At 28.6% G+C, this 17,384-nt stretch overlaps 1 protein-coding gene across 1 annotated transcript in view; it reads right to left on the bottom strand.

The window, feature by feature from the left end:
* LOC100203429 (sushi, von Willebrand factor type A, EGF and pentraxin domain-containing protein 1) overlaps positions 1 to 16,633 on the bottom strand; it is a 76,573-nt gene extending 59,940 nt beyond the window's left edge. Inside the window, exons 1-2 of the mRNA XM_065812283.1 lie at positions 15,916 to 16,633; positions 602 to 757 (exon numbers count right to left, since the gene is read on the bottom strand). Coding sequence (XP_065668355.1) covers positions 602 to 757; positions 15,916 to 16,594 — 835 coding nt within the window. The 5' untranslated portion in view covers positions 16,595 to 16,633. The remainder of the gene's footprint in view (positions 1 to 601; positions 758 to 15,915) is intronic.
* Positions 16,634 to 17,384: the final 751 nt, after the last annotated feature.

The following is a 17,384-nucleotide window of genomic DNA, read 5'->3' as shown; positions in this document are numbered from 1 at the left end:
ATAGATAGTACTCAGAACACTGTTTAATAGCCCAAGCAATTGCCTCATTACTATTAATAAACCCTAAGCCATAATAAAGGGCTCCAAATGTGGCCTCCGCAATACACACCAAAAGTACAAATAGGGACACCATCTATGCGCAACATGGCACTTTTAATACTTTGATATTTTTTAGCATTTCTGCCCAAGATGAGTATTTTTATCAAGACACCATCTCGAGCCTTTATTCAACTAAGAGCCCCAAGGCAGGGGTGTTTTAAGTCAGAGTTGGCATCTCCTAGCCTTTGCCTAAAAAGGCATATCCTACAAGGCAGCAGGACATGAACCAGATTGTTAATTAAAAATAAATTAATCTAAAACCTTTTAGAAAAACTTATTTTTAAAGCAGATTGGTAATTTAGAACAACTTATTTTGAAAGCAGACTGTTATTAAAAAATAAATTAATCTAAAATCTTTTAGAACAACTTATTTTTTAAACATGTGTTTCTGGAATTAAACAAGTCCACATGCAACTACACTAGTAAAAATTAATAGAAAAATTAAAATAAACAAAATTGATTTAGTCATATATTATCTATATTAAAAGGAAGATATATTTACCATAGCATCTACCAGGGCTTCCTGATCCATAAAAACCATGCAAGCAAGCACAAGTGTATATGCCGCTTATTGTTCCACATGAACAACGAGCATTTACATCACAAGTTATGCCACAGCGAGATATGTCTACAACTTGATACAAACTTTCAACTTGATCTATTAAAATAAGAAAAAAAAAGTGAAACATTTTTTAAAAAGGGTTTAAATCTCTTGAAAATAGTATAACAATTAACTATAAAGAGGGTTGAGGGGACTTTAAGAGTCATAAAGACATAGGTTTAAAAAATCAAAAATTATTGTTATCTATCTTGACCTGAAATCACTTAAACATTTTAAAATAATAAATGTGTACAATATCAGTGTTTTAACAAACTTCTATACAATTTACCAGACCATTCCCGATGGTATATAATGAGGAACTTGTCCAAATGTAGAGGACCTTTTTCCTTTTTTAATTTTTTTTTTTAACTTTAGGCATGGCACTAGATTATTTTCAAAATTAAAAAATGTTCATAAATAATTAATGTTAAGTCTAAATAAAAATGGACTTTATTTTATTAGATACATTGTTAGCAGCTCAACACTGATTGATTAATAACTCTTTTTTGTGTTAGAAGCTTAACACTGATTGTTGAATTCGGATCTATCATCCGCAGTTTGTGAAAAGTTGGTGCTAATTGTATGCTAAAGGAAATAATTTCTCAAATTGAGATCAGGGCAAAGAGAGATCACCTATTGAGAGACTTGTAACAATCAAGCAAATTAGGGACACACACCACAAGATATGTTTGAGGAACTTTTGAAATTTCTAATTTCAAACAAAATTGATATTAAAGATTGTTGTGGGCAGGCATATGACAATAAGTCAGCAAAATTTTAGTCTACCTAAAGAAATAAGTTCAGCGCACTAGTTTCCCAAATTAAGCGCCAATAAGGCTCAAGCAAATGGCTATTCATAAATTGAAGATGTGCTCCACAGACCTATTAACAACAAAGATAACCTAACTGAAGTACACTGCAAAGCTCAGGGTCTGCAAAGCTCATATGCAATAAGCTAGAACAAAAAATCATTTGATAGTTCGTTCAAGAACTTAAAATATGTGGCTAACTCTCTTAGACTGTGTACATACCAAATATCGAATAATCGAATATCACCTTCTTAGAAATTTTGTGTTGAGAGTTTTGTTCCAGTGATTGATCATAAAGTGTCTGCTCTTTATCAGAGAATGCATGCCTATGATCACAATTATCTTTTTTTTTGGCTTTTCTATGTTGGTGCAACTCGATTCTGTGAATGTCAAGTTAGCAGAAAACAAGATTGCTGCAACTTAAACAAATGACTTAGATTTATCTTTCTTTGGAAATGAGTTAGTGCAACTTAAGAAATGAAGGTTTTTCTTGTTTGAGGAACATATGCACATGTGCATGGAAAATTTAATGCGTTCACTTATATACCAGAAAGATGTGCGGGTAGAATTCCCTAATGTTGAGCTTGCGCTCCGTATTTACCTTGTGCTGATGATAACAAACTGCTTAGTAGAAAGATCATTTTCTAAAATGAAATTGATCAAAAATAGGCTCTTTTACATGGGTCCTTGAGTATTGAAAGAATAAATACATAAGAATACAATAAAAAAAATGATACATAGGGTGAAGACATATTGACTATAGATTACTATAATTTTATAGGTAATAAACTAATGTCATTAATCAAATTACTAGGTCAGGTATTGCATTAACAATTATCCTGAAAGGCAAAGAGTTTTAGCTTGGGCTCCGACAAAGGTAAACCAGTTCCTGTATGAATGTGTGCATGTATGTATATATGATGTATGTATATATGTATGTATGTATGTATGTATGTATGTATGTATGTATGTATGTATGTATGTATGTATGTATGTATGTATGTATGTATGTATGTATGTATGTATGTATGTATGTATGTATGTATGTATGTATGTATGTATGTATCTATGTATGTATGTATGTATATATGTATTTATGTATGTAGATAGATGATAGAATGATAAACTGAGTTAAAATTTTGGTTAAATTGGAACATATATATATTAGATGTAACAACCATTTTTGTTCCAGGTTTGCAACAAAGTGAAAAACTATCTGATTGAAAAAGTAATCTTTGAAAACATTGCAAAATATATCAACTTCCCTAGTATTGGAAAAATTAAACATCAATTATAATTATAAGCGATGGAATGCACAAGATGAAAGATATCAAAATAATGATATGACATTTTTACAAACTTAATCAAATTTAATGGAAATCAATGCATCAAGGCTTAAATTAAGCTGTAATTTAAGGAATAATTTCTGATATATTTATTAATACTTATCTAGATCTGGCTCAAACCATTCTTCAAAATATAGAAAGCTTAAAAGTATATATAAACATGATAGAATTGATGATAGAATATAAATTAAAATACTTCTATGGTCTCTGTGTTTAATGAAACAAATGATACTTTAAGAAATTAAATAATCTTTAAAATTCTTTTTTAATTTTAACTTATGCCTTAAATTATGGAATAAGAATTTATTCATTAAGCTTATATCAAAAACGTTTTTACGAGTATTATTGATAGTATTTAAGGTTTGCAACTTATTGAAATTTTTTATTTTTTTTATTTTTGCAATCAATTTTTAAGTCACTTCCTGATGATTCATTTTCTTCAATTTTTGCATACATACTCTTGCTTGATGAGAATACAATATTCAATAATTAGCTTTGTCAATTAATTTATTTAATTTTAATTAAGTTTATTTTTTATATGGAAAGAAGAGTGATAATTTTTAAAATAATTATATTATTTGCTACACACTTGACTTGAATTTAACTTATTTGGATAAGGCGTTGACTTCATTTACGGAATGAGTGTGGTTCGAGACTTGGTCTTTTCCTGAATTTTTTTTGTTTTTTTTATACACGCATACAGCCGAATATTAATAAAATAAAATATCAGAAAAAATTGACAACAAAATTTGTGTTCAAATAACATATTGGGTTTTAAAAATTCGTTTTTAATTTTACTTGTTTAAACATTTGGATTAGGGGTACATAAATTACGTCACGCAAAATATATTTAAAAACAGAAGTAGGGATATTAAGCTCTTTTACGCTACGATTTTCATTCAACTTGCTGCGCTAATTTAATTTTGTATTTAAAGACTCTGCGAAGGAAAGCTTTTGATTTTATTTGTTTTGTTTATTGTGAAAGTTAGCGTCACGTAATTTTTGTACGATCCCTAAAGTTTAAAAATCAATATAGCCGATTAAGTTTAATGCACGGCGATCTATATTGCAGGCCTTGCCAACGCGCAAACGGCATATATGACTGGGGGCCTATTTTATAAACAGCAATAACTGAAAAAATCGGTTTATTAATTTTATTTTAACTCTATGAACTTTTTCTCTCAAAAAAATTTACTTTATAATTAAAAAATGAAATTAAAACAAAACATATAAATTACATATATATATATATATATATATATATATATATATATATATATATATATATATATATATATATATATATATATATATAATATATACATATATATAATATATAAATATATATAAAATATACATATATATAATATATACATATATATATAATATATACATATATATATAATATATACATAGATACTAAATTAGGAACACTTTTTAGCATTGTTCGATGTTGGTTGCAAATGTTTTGTCCAATGCTGTATATTGGTTTTGTAATTTTATTTTAACTCTATAAACTTTTTTCTCTTAAAAAGATTTACTTTATAATTAAAAAATGAAATTAAAACAAAACATTTAAATTATATATATATATATATATATATACATATATATATATATATATATATATATATATATATATATATATAATATATATATATATATATATATATATATATATATGTATATATATATATATATATATATATATATATATATATATATATATATATATATATATATATATATATATGTATATATATATATATATATATATATATGTATATATATATATACATATATATATATATATATATATATATATATATATATATATATATATATATATATATATATATATATGTATATATATATATATATATATATATATATATATATATATATATAATTTATATGTTTTGTTTTAATTTCATTTTTTAATTATAAAGTAAATCTTTTTGAGAGAAAAAAGTTTATAGAGTTAAAATAAAATTACAAAACCAATATACAGCATTGGACAAAACACTTGCAACCAACATCGAACAATGCTAAAAAGTGTTCCTAATTTTACATGTCTTAAAAACGAAACGATCTATACTACCACAGCAAACAGTTCAGGAGTCTGGAGTCATAGCACGCCATGACATGAACAATCAGCTGACAGGTGACACCACACAGGCAGAATTTCGTTGACAAGTGTCATTTTGCAGCAGACAAAACAAGAAGCATCCAGACGCATCCAGAAGCTTCCAGAAGCATCGAAAAGAAGCATCTAGAATCTTCCAGATTAGGTTCACACAGGTTCATTTTACTAAATAAGAGACATGTAAATCGACATATAATTCAGTCAGTATATGGAAGTCAATCAGTCAGTATTATCAAGACAGTTTATCGAAGTGAGTTTTATCAAAGTGTTTTATCGAAGAACATCAATACATGAAGTGAAATACAACAAGCTTTTCATTACATCAATACAGTCCACATCCAACCAAGACGTTGTGTTCCACAGAGCATTATTGTATCATCACACGGTAAATGTAACACGGTAAGCCTTGAGAAGCGTGATTATTTATTTTTATTATTTTTATGACTTCAAGTGCAAAAATGGCTCCCGACAGTCTTGGATTGGAACTAAGAAAGAAAATTATTGGCGATTACGTAAGTGGAATGTCACAAAAAAGTATTTGTGATAAATATCGCGTGAAAAAATGAACCGTATCAAGACTATGTTCCAAATATCGTTCTACGGGGAAGTTGGCAGCAGATAGCAAAGGTGGAAGACCGCGTTCTACCACTTCTAGAGAGGATTCTATGATCGTCAGATCCGTCAAGAAGGATCCCTGGATATCATCAGTCGAGATACAAAAGCAATTAGAGCTGCCTGTATCGGACCGAACAATCAGACGACCTGCTGTTGAAGCCGGATTGTTTTCTCGACGCCCTGCAAAGAAACCGCTGATTTCACTAAAAAACCAGAAGAAAAGACTCCTGTTTGCTACACCTCATATTGACTTACATGTGCAGAAATGGCGAACTGCCCTGTTCAGTGATGAATCGAAGTTCAACGTCATTGGGAGCGATTGCATTTGCCGTGTGCGTTGACCGGCCGGAAAGTGCCTCGATATACGTTACTGCCATAAGACTGTGAAGCATGGTGGAAGAAATGTAATGGTCTGGGGGTATTTTTCTGCTAACGGTCTAGGTCCAATACATCGAAACGATGGAATAATGGACCGTTTCATGTATAAAAATATCCTGAAAAATGATATGTTACCTCATGATGAATGGAATATGCCAATAAAATGGGTTTTTCAGCAAGACAACGATCCGAAACACACTGCAAAAGTAGTCGAGCAGTGGTTTCAAGACAACCACCTATCGGTGACGGATTGGCCGCCTCAATCTCCGTATCTCAACCCTACCGAGAACCTGTGGGAGATCGTCAACCGCAGAATTAATCGTAAAGGTGTTCGTAATAAGGATCAACTGTTTGAACAAATCCAAAAGGCCTGGGCAGCGATTCCACAAAGTTTCATTGATCACCTGATCGAATCTATGCCTCGAAGATGCAAGGCTGTGATCGACAACAAAGGATTCGCCACGAAATATTTGTAGCGAAATACAGCTTGGTCAACACTTTGTCGAGTTGCACTTGTTTTGTCCAGAAGGAAATCAACTTTTTTTAATACTTTTGATTAATTTATTAATTTTCGTGTACAAATAATGAACTTTGTGATGAATAAAACTTGAAGAACTTTGTCTCTAAACAATTACATAGTTATTTCCCTAAATTGAAAAAATGCAGCACTTTTATATAAAGAAACTAAATTAGCATTATTTGAGTGCACTCGTTTTGTCCGATACTGTGTATATATATATATATATATATATATATATATATATATATATATATATATATATATATATTTGTATATATAATCAACAAAAAAACTTTAAATAAAAACTTTAATTAAATAAAATATATTTATATTTTTGTTTTTAAATTTGTCAAAGAATTCACGACAATTTCAATATTCTTTGAGCTGGTTCTTTATTTGATTGTGGAGTCAGAAGTTTACATAAATTGTTCAAAAAAATATTTGAAAGAATATTTCCATAGTGTCGCTGAATCTCAAAATTTTAAATCTCTGAAATCATCATTGGAATATTGCTTAATGATACTCTGCATACTCTATCCTTAATTGCATTGAAAACTATAAAAAAAAAAATTACTCATTGACAGGTATTATCTGTGGGAATGTTAAGCCCACCATGGTCAATTGAGTATTGTCCATACTTTTGGTGGTAAAAAGTGGTTTTATCTAGCAATTTATTTTCTGATAGTTCTTTATCTTTATTACGAGTTAAATACCCTGATATATATATAAGAGCCATATTTGTATCGAGAGAAATAAAAGATTCGAGATCTGGTAGGTTGTCAATAATCTCAGCAGAGGGCTTATCCAATAAAAAACCACAATTTGGACAAGAATGGGTTGTATCAAGACTTATCTCAACAGCTGGGTTATCAAATAACAGCAAAAGCTTAGCTCTTGAAATATTCAACTTTTCAGTTACTTGTTGTACTGCTATGAAATATGTACCTCCTGAACCGTGGCGCAATTTGCTAAATTTCTTTTCAAATGGATCAGTAGAAAGCTCACTAAGAATGACATATTGATGTGAGCTATCCAATAATGATTTACATAGTTCAACAATACCATTACATGTGTGGTAAATTGGCTGTGCAGTGTCACAAGTAAGTTGTTTCTTCCGTTTACCTTGCTTTCCAGCCATATTTCCGAAAATTCAATATATTTTTTTATCTATTATCATTAGGATCCCTAATTACTACTTGAAGTTCATTATTGAATCTAATATCAGCACCTGTTCCCTTAACATTGAGAACTTTCCACCATGACACAACAATGTTAATAAAATCTGATATATCTTGTCTTTTTTTTTATATGCTGCAGTCCTGAATGATTAATTAAAGCTTGGAAAGTTTTGTCACAAAATACCCTTAAACAGATAGAAACTGATTGCCTCTCAATTGGCTTTGGAAATATTGAAGTTTTACTTAAGTTGGATAGTTGAACTAAATTTTTAGATTCAAGTTCATAAAATTTTTAAAGACCATTGTGCTACTTTACAAACTTTTTTTTTATCATAAAAAATAAGTTGAGCAGTTTTTTCAGTAAGCCAATTATTTCTAATGTTTTTAAGCAAATGGACATAATCAAAGATTAAGAAAATACCATCATTAGTCAACCAAGGTTTATCTGGAGTTGATCTTTCAAAGATTTAAAAAAATGCCTGATTAATTCTGTTTCCATTGCATATTATGGTTTTAACTTGACCCGAAGACTCCTTTATTGATTGAATAGTAATATTATTTTGTTCAAAAAGAAATTGAGAGCTTAATTTACTTATAGGTATCATTTTGAAAATGAATGATGTCCACCAAATAAGCAATTTACCATTAAACCTAATATAGTTTTTGCAAAAGAAGTTGAATCGTTGATTACTTCTCCGAATAATGTACCACCATGGTATAACAACATTTTTTTAACATAAACCTCATCATGCAATAAATAACAAAGATTCTGTTTTTCTTCAACAGATTGAAAAATATTAGTCAAAAAATGTTTCTCATTTAATTTAGAAACTTTTGAATTTATTCTTGTCAAAGTTCTTACAGAAGGCAATTGGTAATCTGTTCGCAATTGGTTATACAAAGTTCTGGATGTAGCAAAATACTGAAAAGATCTAATAATAACCTCCTTAGAATAAATCATACTACCAACGCACTGTGTACCAATAGAAGCTAAATATTCCTGAATTACAATTTCTTTTCAGCCTGGAATTAAATTTTTCAAATAACGCAAAACTTCTTCTAATATAAGACCATGTGTTGATTTTTGAAATTCTGATTTTAGAAATTGCAGGAACTTTATTTTCGGTACCATAATGGTAAGTTTAAAAATGCAAATCCTCGCTAATCTTGATTAAAAAATATGGAACTCCATTTTAAACGAACTTGTGAATTTAAATGAATATTGTTATTAATCATTCTAATTATATTATGTTATTAATCATTCTAATTATATTAAGCATTCTAATGGAATACCTAAATTTCTTTCATTATTTAAAAGAACTTTTTTCATTTTACCAAAAAGTTCTCTATCTTTTTCTAAAAAAGTGGATAGTTTATCTTGAGTGAATTTTCCAAAACACAAAGAAGCACAAGTTGTTGCATGTAATGGAGGAAGATGGATAAAAGTTTTACAAGACAGTATGCCAGGCAAAATAGATGGTGGAAATTTAGGACGATATTTTCTTCTAACTATTTGTTTTTCAAAATTTATCGGCCAATGCAATTCACAGACTACACCAATGCAACTCACAAACTACACCAATGCAACTCACAAACTACAGCGTTATTATTTACTTATAAGTTTGCATTTGAAATTACTTTAATCCACGTTTGTTTTTCTTCTTCATTTTTAGGAAATCGATATACTGAAAGCTTTAAGTTATCAGATTTCTTTTTTGCAGATAAATAATTTGTAGTGCAGCCATAAATGCAACATTTTTTACCCAAATTTTTGTATCACTAAAATGATGACTAAAGTTAAGCGAATTTTAAAATAGGCCCCCAGCCAGGTACATGGTTTGCACATTGTCAAGGCCTGCAGTATAGATTGCCGTGGTTTAATGAAAATCGCCGCGTAAAAGAACCTAAGATCTCCTTTTTTTTTTAAATAAATTTAGCATTGCGTAATTTATGGAAGATTCCTTTGTCATAAAATACATGTTATTATGGTAAAATCATTCTTTTTCCATAGTATAAAAACGCAATGACCACGTGGTATTGCTAAAATAACCGCTCTTGAGCAGAATACAATATTAGGTAACGTTTTTCCATCGCACAGTGAAGGCCAGGTGGTGGACAAAAGTAAAATATACATTCTCAAAAATTGCATTAATATATATCATTTTATAACTTTAACATTCGGATTTTATGAGATTTATATTAGGGTGTTGACTTTTTGGTAAATTTTTTGTATCTCCAGTTTCCTGTGTAAAAAACAGATGAACTTTGGTTTGAAAGTAACTGAAAAGTCATCGGTTTTATTTAATTTTTGAAAAATGTCATCCACCATAACCTTTGATTACACACTGGCTCCATATATCAGTGAACTTTTTTTCCTCAAAAGTATATCAACCTGTGTCTCGAAAGATCCAGAATTTTATAGTGATTTCAAATTTCATAATTTTTTCTACTCAAACTTTTTTAAAAAAAATATTGCAAACAAAATGTCATAAAAAACAACCTTTTCAATTTTTAGTTAAAAATTGTTGTTTTTATGTAAAGAAAATTAAGCAATTCATTTTTATTCGAAACCGTTTTTATTTCTGAAATCTCAATGAAATTCTAGTTCTTTTGAGACCCAGGTTGATATAGGGGAGAGTGGGGTATTGGCGAACACCTAAGCGGGAATGCGAATTAAAGACACCAGTTATACAAAATTGATCATATTTATTGCTTATCAATTAGTTTAACTACTCAGTCACAAACCCTCAAAAAGAATTTTTAAAAATCTTATTATAAAAATAAAAATTTAAGGCAAAAATAAAACTTTTGGTGTTCGGAATTACCCTACCTACGTGGGGTAATTCCGAACACATCGGGGGGCAATCACAAACACTGTTGTGTAATAATGAATAAAATGCTAATTGGAATAACTAAGTCTAAAAATTATATTATGCAACAACAACAACAAAATAGGAGTGGCTTTATTGCCATAGAAGCTCCAACAGAGTGTTACTCAAGAAAAAAGTTGCATAAAATTATCAGAAAAAGTTAAAATCAAATCATAGTAAACAACATCCGCAGCTTCATTACACTACTGCACGTCTGGAACTGAGCATAGGATCCCTTCTCAACAGGTAAAAAAAAATTGTCGAATTTATTTTTTTACAATGCTGTTTTGACCATGTTCGGAGTTACCCCGCGTTCGCCATTACCCCACTCTCCCCTACTTTAGAAGAAAAAATTCACTGATATATGGGAGCCAATGTGTAATGAAGGGTCATGGTGGGTGACCTTTTTCAAAAATTAAATAAAACCAATGACTTTGCAGTTACTATCAAACCAAAGTTCATCTGCTTTTTATACAGGAAACTGGAGATACCAAAAAGTCAACATCCTAATGTTTATATTTTTGTATAATTTAAATGCCGTTTGTTTCTAAGCTGTAAAATAAAAAGCTTTTTTTTTTAAAAAAACTTTTTTTTAGTTTGTTAATATTTTTGTGTTACTAACAAGCATAATATAGTTGTTAATTCTGAAACCTTTCTTTTTATTGCATAATTTAATAAAATCAATTATTATTATCTTTCAAATGAGCTATTCAGATTTTGCACGTAAGTTATGTTAAATAAAATGATTTCAAATGACAGCGTATTTGAAATACTTTTTTCAGTTAAAATTTAACTTACATAGTTGAATACTTTTGCGGTCCTTTGGTGGTTCAGTTATTTGAGACTTGAAATACATTGTTTAATTATATGTTATCAATATAAATTTGGTTGATAATCCGCAAATCTCCGCATGGTGTTTAATAATAATTTTTACAAGTTAAATGATGTAACGAAATTTTATGATTAGCCAATTTTATGAAACAAAAACATTATATGTATTTTATTCTACGTGGCTATGTAACAGTTGGGTTTCAGTGAGACCATTCATATTTTATAGTTAAAACATAAAAAATATTGATATTTGTTCATATATGAGCTAATCCTAATATTTTGGATGCAGTTGTAAATGACATGAACTTAACTGCGGTTGATAACTTGTCTAATTACATAAAGCATCTTTGACAAAAGTAGCATATATGTAAAAGCTCTAAAATTTGTTTCAAAGATTTACGCTTTGTGTTCTTTTTAATATGGATTATGTAGTAGCTTCATGAAATATAAAATAGAGCCCTGGAAATGCATAAAAACACCTAAAATTGGTAATTGGGTATATTCGTAAAATAATTTTCAATCAACTTGTCAATTATTAATAATTGACAAGTTGATTGAATAATTGAATTATTAATAATAATATTAGTTAATCACTTTCGTGTTTTAAGAAACATAAACAAGTAACTATGCAAAATCAACTGTTGCAAGGCATTTCAGTTGTCTCCATCAACCAAATAAAAATCTATAATACCACTAGATTTTTTTTATAAAAATACTCAATGTGGTAATTATGGGAGTAATCCGATAAATTTATTACTTTTGTCCTGTTTATATTTATAACGGTTTATAAAATATGTGGTTGCTAAGCAATTTAGGTATCCATAGTAACCTAAAATTAAAATTTATGTCACCATTGAAACCACAATCCTCAAAATAAGAGTCGTCCATAAGTACGTACGCTTTATTTCAAATATCCCCCCCCCCTCCCTCCCTCGTTTTGCTATACGCTTTTTTGAGTACCCTCCATCTGTCTAAAGTAGCAAAAATGAAAAAGTACCAAGTTTTGCAATAAAATTCATCTTGCAAGAAATCTGTTCAGAATTTGGGATAAATTCAAGTTATGCAGAAAAGTACTATCTGGCTATATACTATTATTTTTTGATTTTTTTTTTCTTTTAGAATAATACTTACTATCAAATTGCACATTGAACGGTATATAATTTATTTTGCTTTTATTCATTCAAGTTAGTCTTATGTTAATTGTTTTTTAGGTTTTTAAAAAGTGCTTTACTTGCAAATAAGAAGTTTCATGGTTTCAATATATTTATTGTGAATATTTTTCTGCATTCTCATTAGTCTTGTATTCTAATTTTAAAGTAGTATTTCTTTTAAAATTGCAGAAAAATGAAAGAAACTTCAACAAAAGAACTAAACCTGTTTGGAATAGGCAAATCCACTATTTGTTCCATAATTTCATTGCTAGCTATTTTCTGCAGGCATAAATAATTTATAGAAAATACAAAACCAAAAATAAAATTAATTATTTGTATCAGGTTAAACTTTTTTTCAACCACTTGTATTGTCATATTCAGAACATTAGAATAAAAGTTTACTTTGAATTCGCCTTGTGAATCTTGTATAGTTTAGTTGTCTCCTATGTAAATTATTTATCATTTCTTCTGTTAGGAGTTAGTTCAAGTTTAAAAGTTAATTTTTCTAAACTGACTGCAGATTTAGCTACATTTACCAATATTTATATCTTTTAAAACGCTGTGTAATTTCGCCGTGTTGTTTACTAGAGTTTTTAAATATATTTATTTTTCATGTTGCTGAGATATAGTGCCGTCCCAAAAATATTTGCCATCTAGTTTGTATAGTGATTAAACTTGGGCTTGGAACGTTTAATTTACTACTTAATTCTATATAAATAAACTCGACATAAAAATGAATTTAACTCTACACTTGTTTCTAAATAATGAATTAATTATAAATATGAAATAAATTATAATATATAAGATTATAATTCAACTTTGTATACAAAATTTTAAAACTTAGTTTTAGTGAAGCGTATACGTTACTTGTAACTTAAAAACATAAGACGAGAAATTAAACTTATTTCAGTTGGAGTTTCAGCTCCAACCAAACTTTATTTTCTAAGGTGTGCACGACAGTTTTGCTTGAATCAGTTCAATTAATTTAGAATACCATTTATAATTTATGGGTACACAAATTCAGTTTGGTCAGTTTAAAAGCAACTGTCTCAAAAGTTGCTTCTGTAATTTAAATCGCAGACAAATAAACGCATTCATTAACGGTTTTTCAGGTCATTGTTCCTCAATGATATATTATTCAACGTTACTTTTTTATCGCAAATGTATGCAAACTAATTTGTCTTTTTTAAAATAATTGAGTCCATTCACGGTGATCTATGGTTGCAAGTGAAACATTAATCGCGAAGTTTGAAATATTTTTATAATTTATTGCCGCGAATTACGCACGTTCTAAGTACCGCAATATCGCGTAAAACGTTACGAATAAATCAAATGTTTTAACATCTGATTTTTTTGATTTAAAATGATTAATTTTGATAAAAAAAATAATTTTGATTTAAAATGAAATTTGAAAAAACGAAAAAACAAACACGGTAATTTTTGGGAAATTTTTTCACCAAAGTTTTTGCATTTCTATCCATTCCATGTTTAAATAGTGAAATGAGTTTAAATTACAGAAGACGAAAACGTTAATTTAAAAACGAAAATGTTAAATTAAAGACGAAAACGCTAACAAACTTTTTTTATTGCAGTTGTAATTTTATTATTGTAGTTAGCCAACACGGAAGTATTACGCAGAACAAGATAGAAAAAAGTAATTGTTATAAAAATTGAATAGTTATGGGTTTTTAGATAAAATATATAAATAAATACTTAGAAATGTAATCATAATAAAGATTTTGATTTTATCTACAGTTAATGAGTTAAATTATATTATTTAAGCTACTTATTGACAAATATGTACCGACGTAACATCAAACATAAAGCATGAAAATAAAATATCCCGACCGAATACAATATTATCCCGACAGAAAGCACAACTTCGATGCTCTATAACTTGAAATCAAAATATGGTATTGAGATTTTTTTTTTTCAGCTACTACGTACACTATTAGTAATAATATAAAACAGATTACAGTTTTATTTTTATTTTATAAAATAAGAATAAAACTGTAAAGAGTTAATTTTTTTTTTAGTAGAATTTTTTTTAGCAGAATACAATAAACACTGCAAAAAGTTGGAAATTCACTTCTGTTAACTACTGTTAAATATCAGAAAACATAGCCGTGATTAATTAATTAAAACCTTTCTGAATCATCAAAAATTGGTTTAATACTTGACGTTTTCACAGAGACTTTTGTTATCAATTGCGTTTAAGTTAGCTTGTTGATCATATATAGAGATGGGCTGGGTACCCGGCTCGGTCCCTATTTTTCTGGGTCCAAGCCGGACACTGGCACATCTATGTATTCCTAGTATCTCTAAAAAACGGAGGAATAATCCAAGCTAGATAACCCGCACTATTGTACTTTGTACACAAGAAAAACTGCCGAGTACTAGCTCAGTACCCGGTCAGAGCAGGGAAATTCTAATTTTTCTATTCCGTTGGTTTTCCCGGTTACACGGAATACAGGTACCCAGCTCAGATTATTTTGGTAGTTTTACCGGGTATTCAGAACATATAAATTCGACCCAGAAAAAAACGGAAAACCGGGACCGAGTCGTGTTCCTGGCACATTTTTAATACGTTTTATCAATAATATTTAAAGCATTACAATGAATAAAATGATGCAAAAAACTTAAATATATAAAATAATTGTGTCCTAATTTAAATAACATGGCCAAATACTTTTTGTTTTTAATTTACTAATTCATTTTAACTCCTTAATTATAAAAAATTTATTTTAATCACGACTTGTGTTACCCCATTTTTTTTGTTTAAAAGAAAGAAGTTAATAACCTACCTATAAAAAATTTTCTTATGCATTTGTCATTAATTTTTAAAATTTTATCTTGTGCTAAAGTTGTCTCAAATATTATTTTATTCGACGTTAAAAATATCTTAGCTCTTTTCAATTTTATAAGAAAGAAAAATTAAAAAAATTTTATTCACAAGTAATGTGTTTACAAATATTGATGCAATATAGCAAATTTCTTAAAATCTTTTTTATTTTATTTAAATGCTACTTAAATTTCTTATTTTTTTCTACTAATTGTCAAGTTACCTTTAAAAAATGTGGGTTTAAGTAAATTCAACGTTGTACTTTTATATGCTATACATTGCCATACAAGCGTATTTTTACTAAGGTACGTTTTTGTTTAAGTCTGTTGGCTTTTTTATTTTTCATGTACAATTTTATTAATTGTATTGCCGTAATCTATTTTTATTATATTTGCTATGTACAAATGTAGATTTTTTTTTCTCTCTAATCTTAAAAAGTGCGTAGATATAAAAACAAAACCAGTATTTCAGTCGATTACAGTTTAATAATTGATGTTTAATGATTAAAAAAATAAATTAAAGTTATTACCTCCTCTTATGGTTGTTGCAAGTCCACTAAAGTCAGAAAAATCTTTCGCTATAATAACATTTTCTTCTTTACCAGCTATGTTTTTTAATTGCTTTCTATCGAGCCAGTGTCCAACACCAATTGAAAATATATCAACGTAGTGAAAACCATTTCTTAAATTTGTAGCTGTGTCATATGGACTTCCTCCATAGTTCCAACCACCATCTGTAAGTAAAACAGCCACCGTGTTTACATTATGACGTTTAAATTTTTTTTCATTTGCACTATCGAGTAAAGCTTTTGCTTTTTGCAACGCGCCATTAATGTTTGTCCATCCTTCCTTACGATGCTTTACACGCTTAAATTCTTCGTTAAATGTACATTTATTTTTATCTAAATATCCATAATCTATGTAGTCAATATCTTTGTTAATATCTCTACCAAAAGTGACAACAGCTATTCGAGCTGCAGATGGTTGAACACTAATTTTACTGAGCAGTGAAGAAACAAACTCTCTCTCTGTATTGAATCCATCGTCGCTAATACTACCAGACACGTCAATTAAAAAAATTATATCAGCTTTACTGTTATTATATTGTTGCTGAAATTGATTTAATCGTTGCACTCTCCAATCACGAGTGGAATGCGTGAATTCAAATATGCATACAAAAATTATTACAAAATTAAAAAACGTGTCCATCTTAAGACGGCTTTCCTACATTTTAGACAAAAAAATTATGAAATTTTATAAGAATGCAAGATTGTGTGCACACGTGTGCAGGTGTATTGATGGCCTCACGAACGTTTTGATGACGTATTTAGAAAAAAACATTTCTTTTAAATCATTTTCTCTTTACAAAAACTTGTCGCAATTATCTTAGTTCAGACTATACATAGCATGAAGCTTAAGTAGGGAAACAAAAAAAAGTTACATCATTTATATTAATTATGTGTACAATTTGAAACATATAGTTATAAATCCAGCTGATTTACACAATAAAAAAGGATTCGTAGATAACTCGCGCGCCATTTTTGTTTATGGTCTAAAAAAATTTTTAAATTTTAAAACCTAAATATTTTTTTTTAGCCAAATTTCCTTAATATAAAAATTAAAAAAAAAAAAGCTTTTTTTTTCAGAACGCACATATAAGGTAATCAAGACACCTGGGCAAAGTGAGACATTTCGGTTTTCTCTCCTTGTTTAGAATTTTTTTTGTTTTAGTAAAGTCTTTTTTTTAATTTTATATTTTTTTCATGTTTGAATATAGTTTTCAATGTTTTTTTCCTCCAATATATGACATAGAAAAGAAGGTTTAAAGTTTACGAGTTGCGTCAATTCGATTATAATATCAAAATAATTTATAACTTAAAAAAAAATCCACGTACGCGAACCATTTTTTACCACAGAACAAAAAAAAATATTGCATTTCTAATCATTTATATGCTGTTGTTATCTTTCATTTTATGCAATGTTTTTTTGGTTCGAAGAT

This window comes from Hydra vulgaris, chromosome 12 (genome assembly GCF_038396675.1).
Source record: "Hydra vulgaris chromosome 12, alternate assembly HydraT2T_AEP".
Lineage (NCBI taxonomy): Eukaryota > Metazoa > Cnidaria > Hydrozoa > Anthoathecata > Hydridae > Hydra > Hydra vulgaris.
Note: the sequence above shows the minus strand (reverse complement) of the source record. Positions and strands in the feature narration are given on the sequence as shown.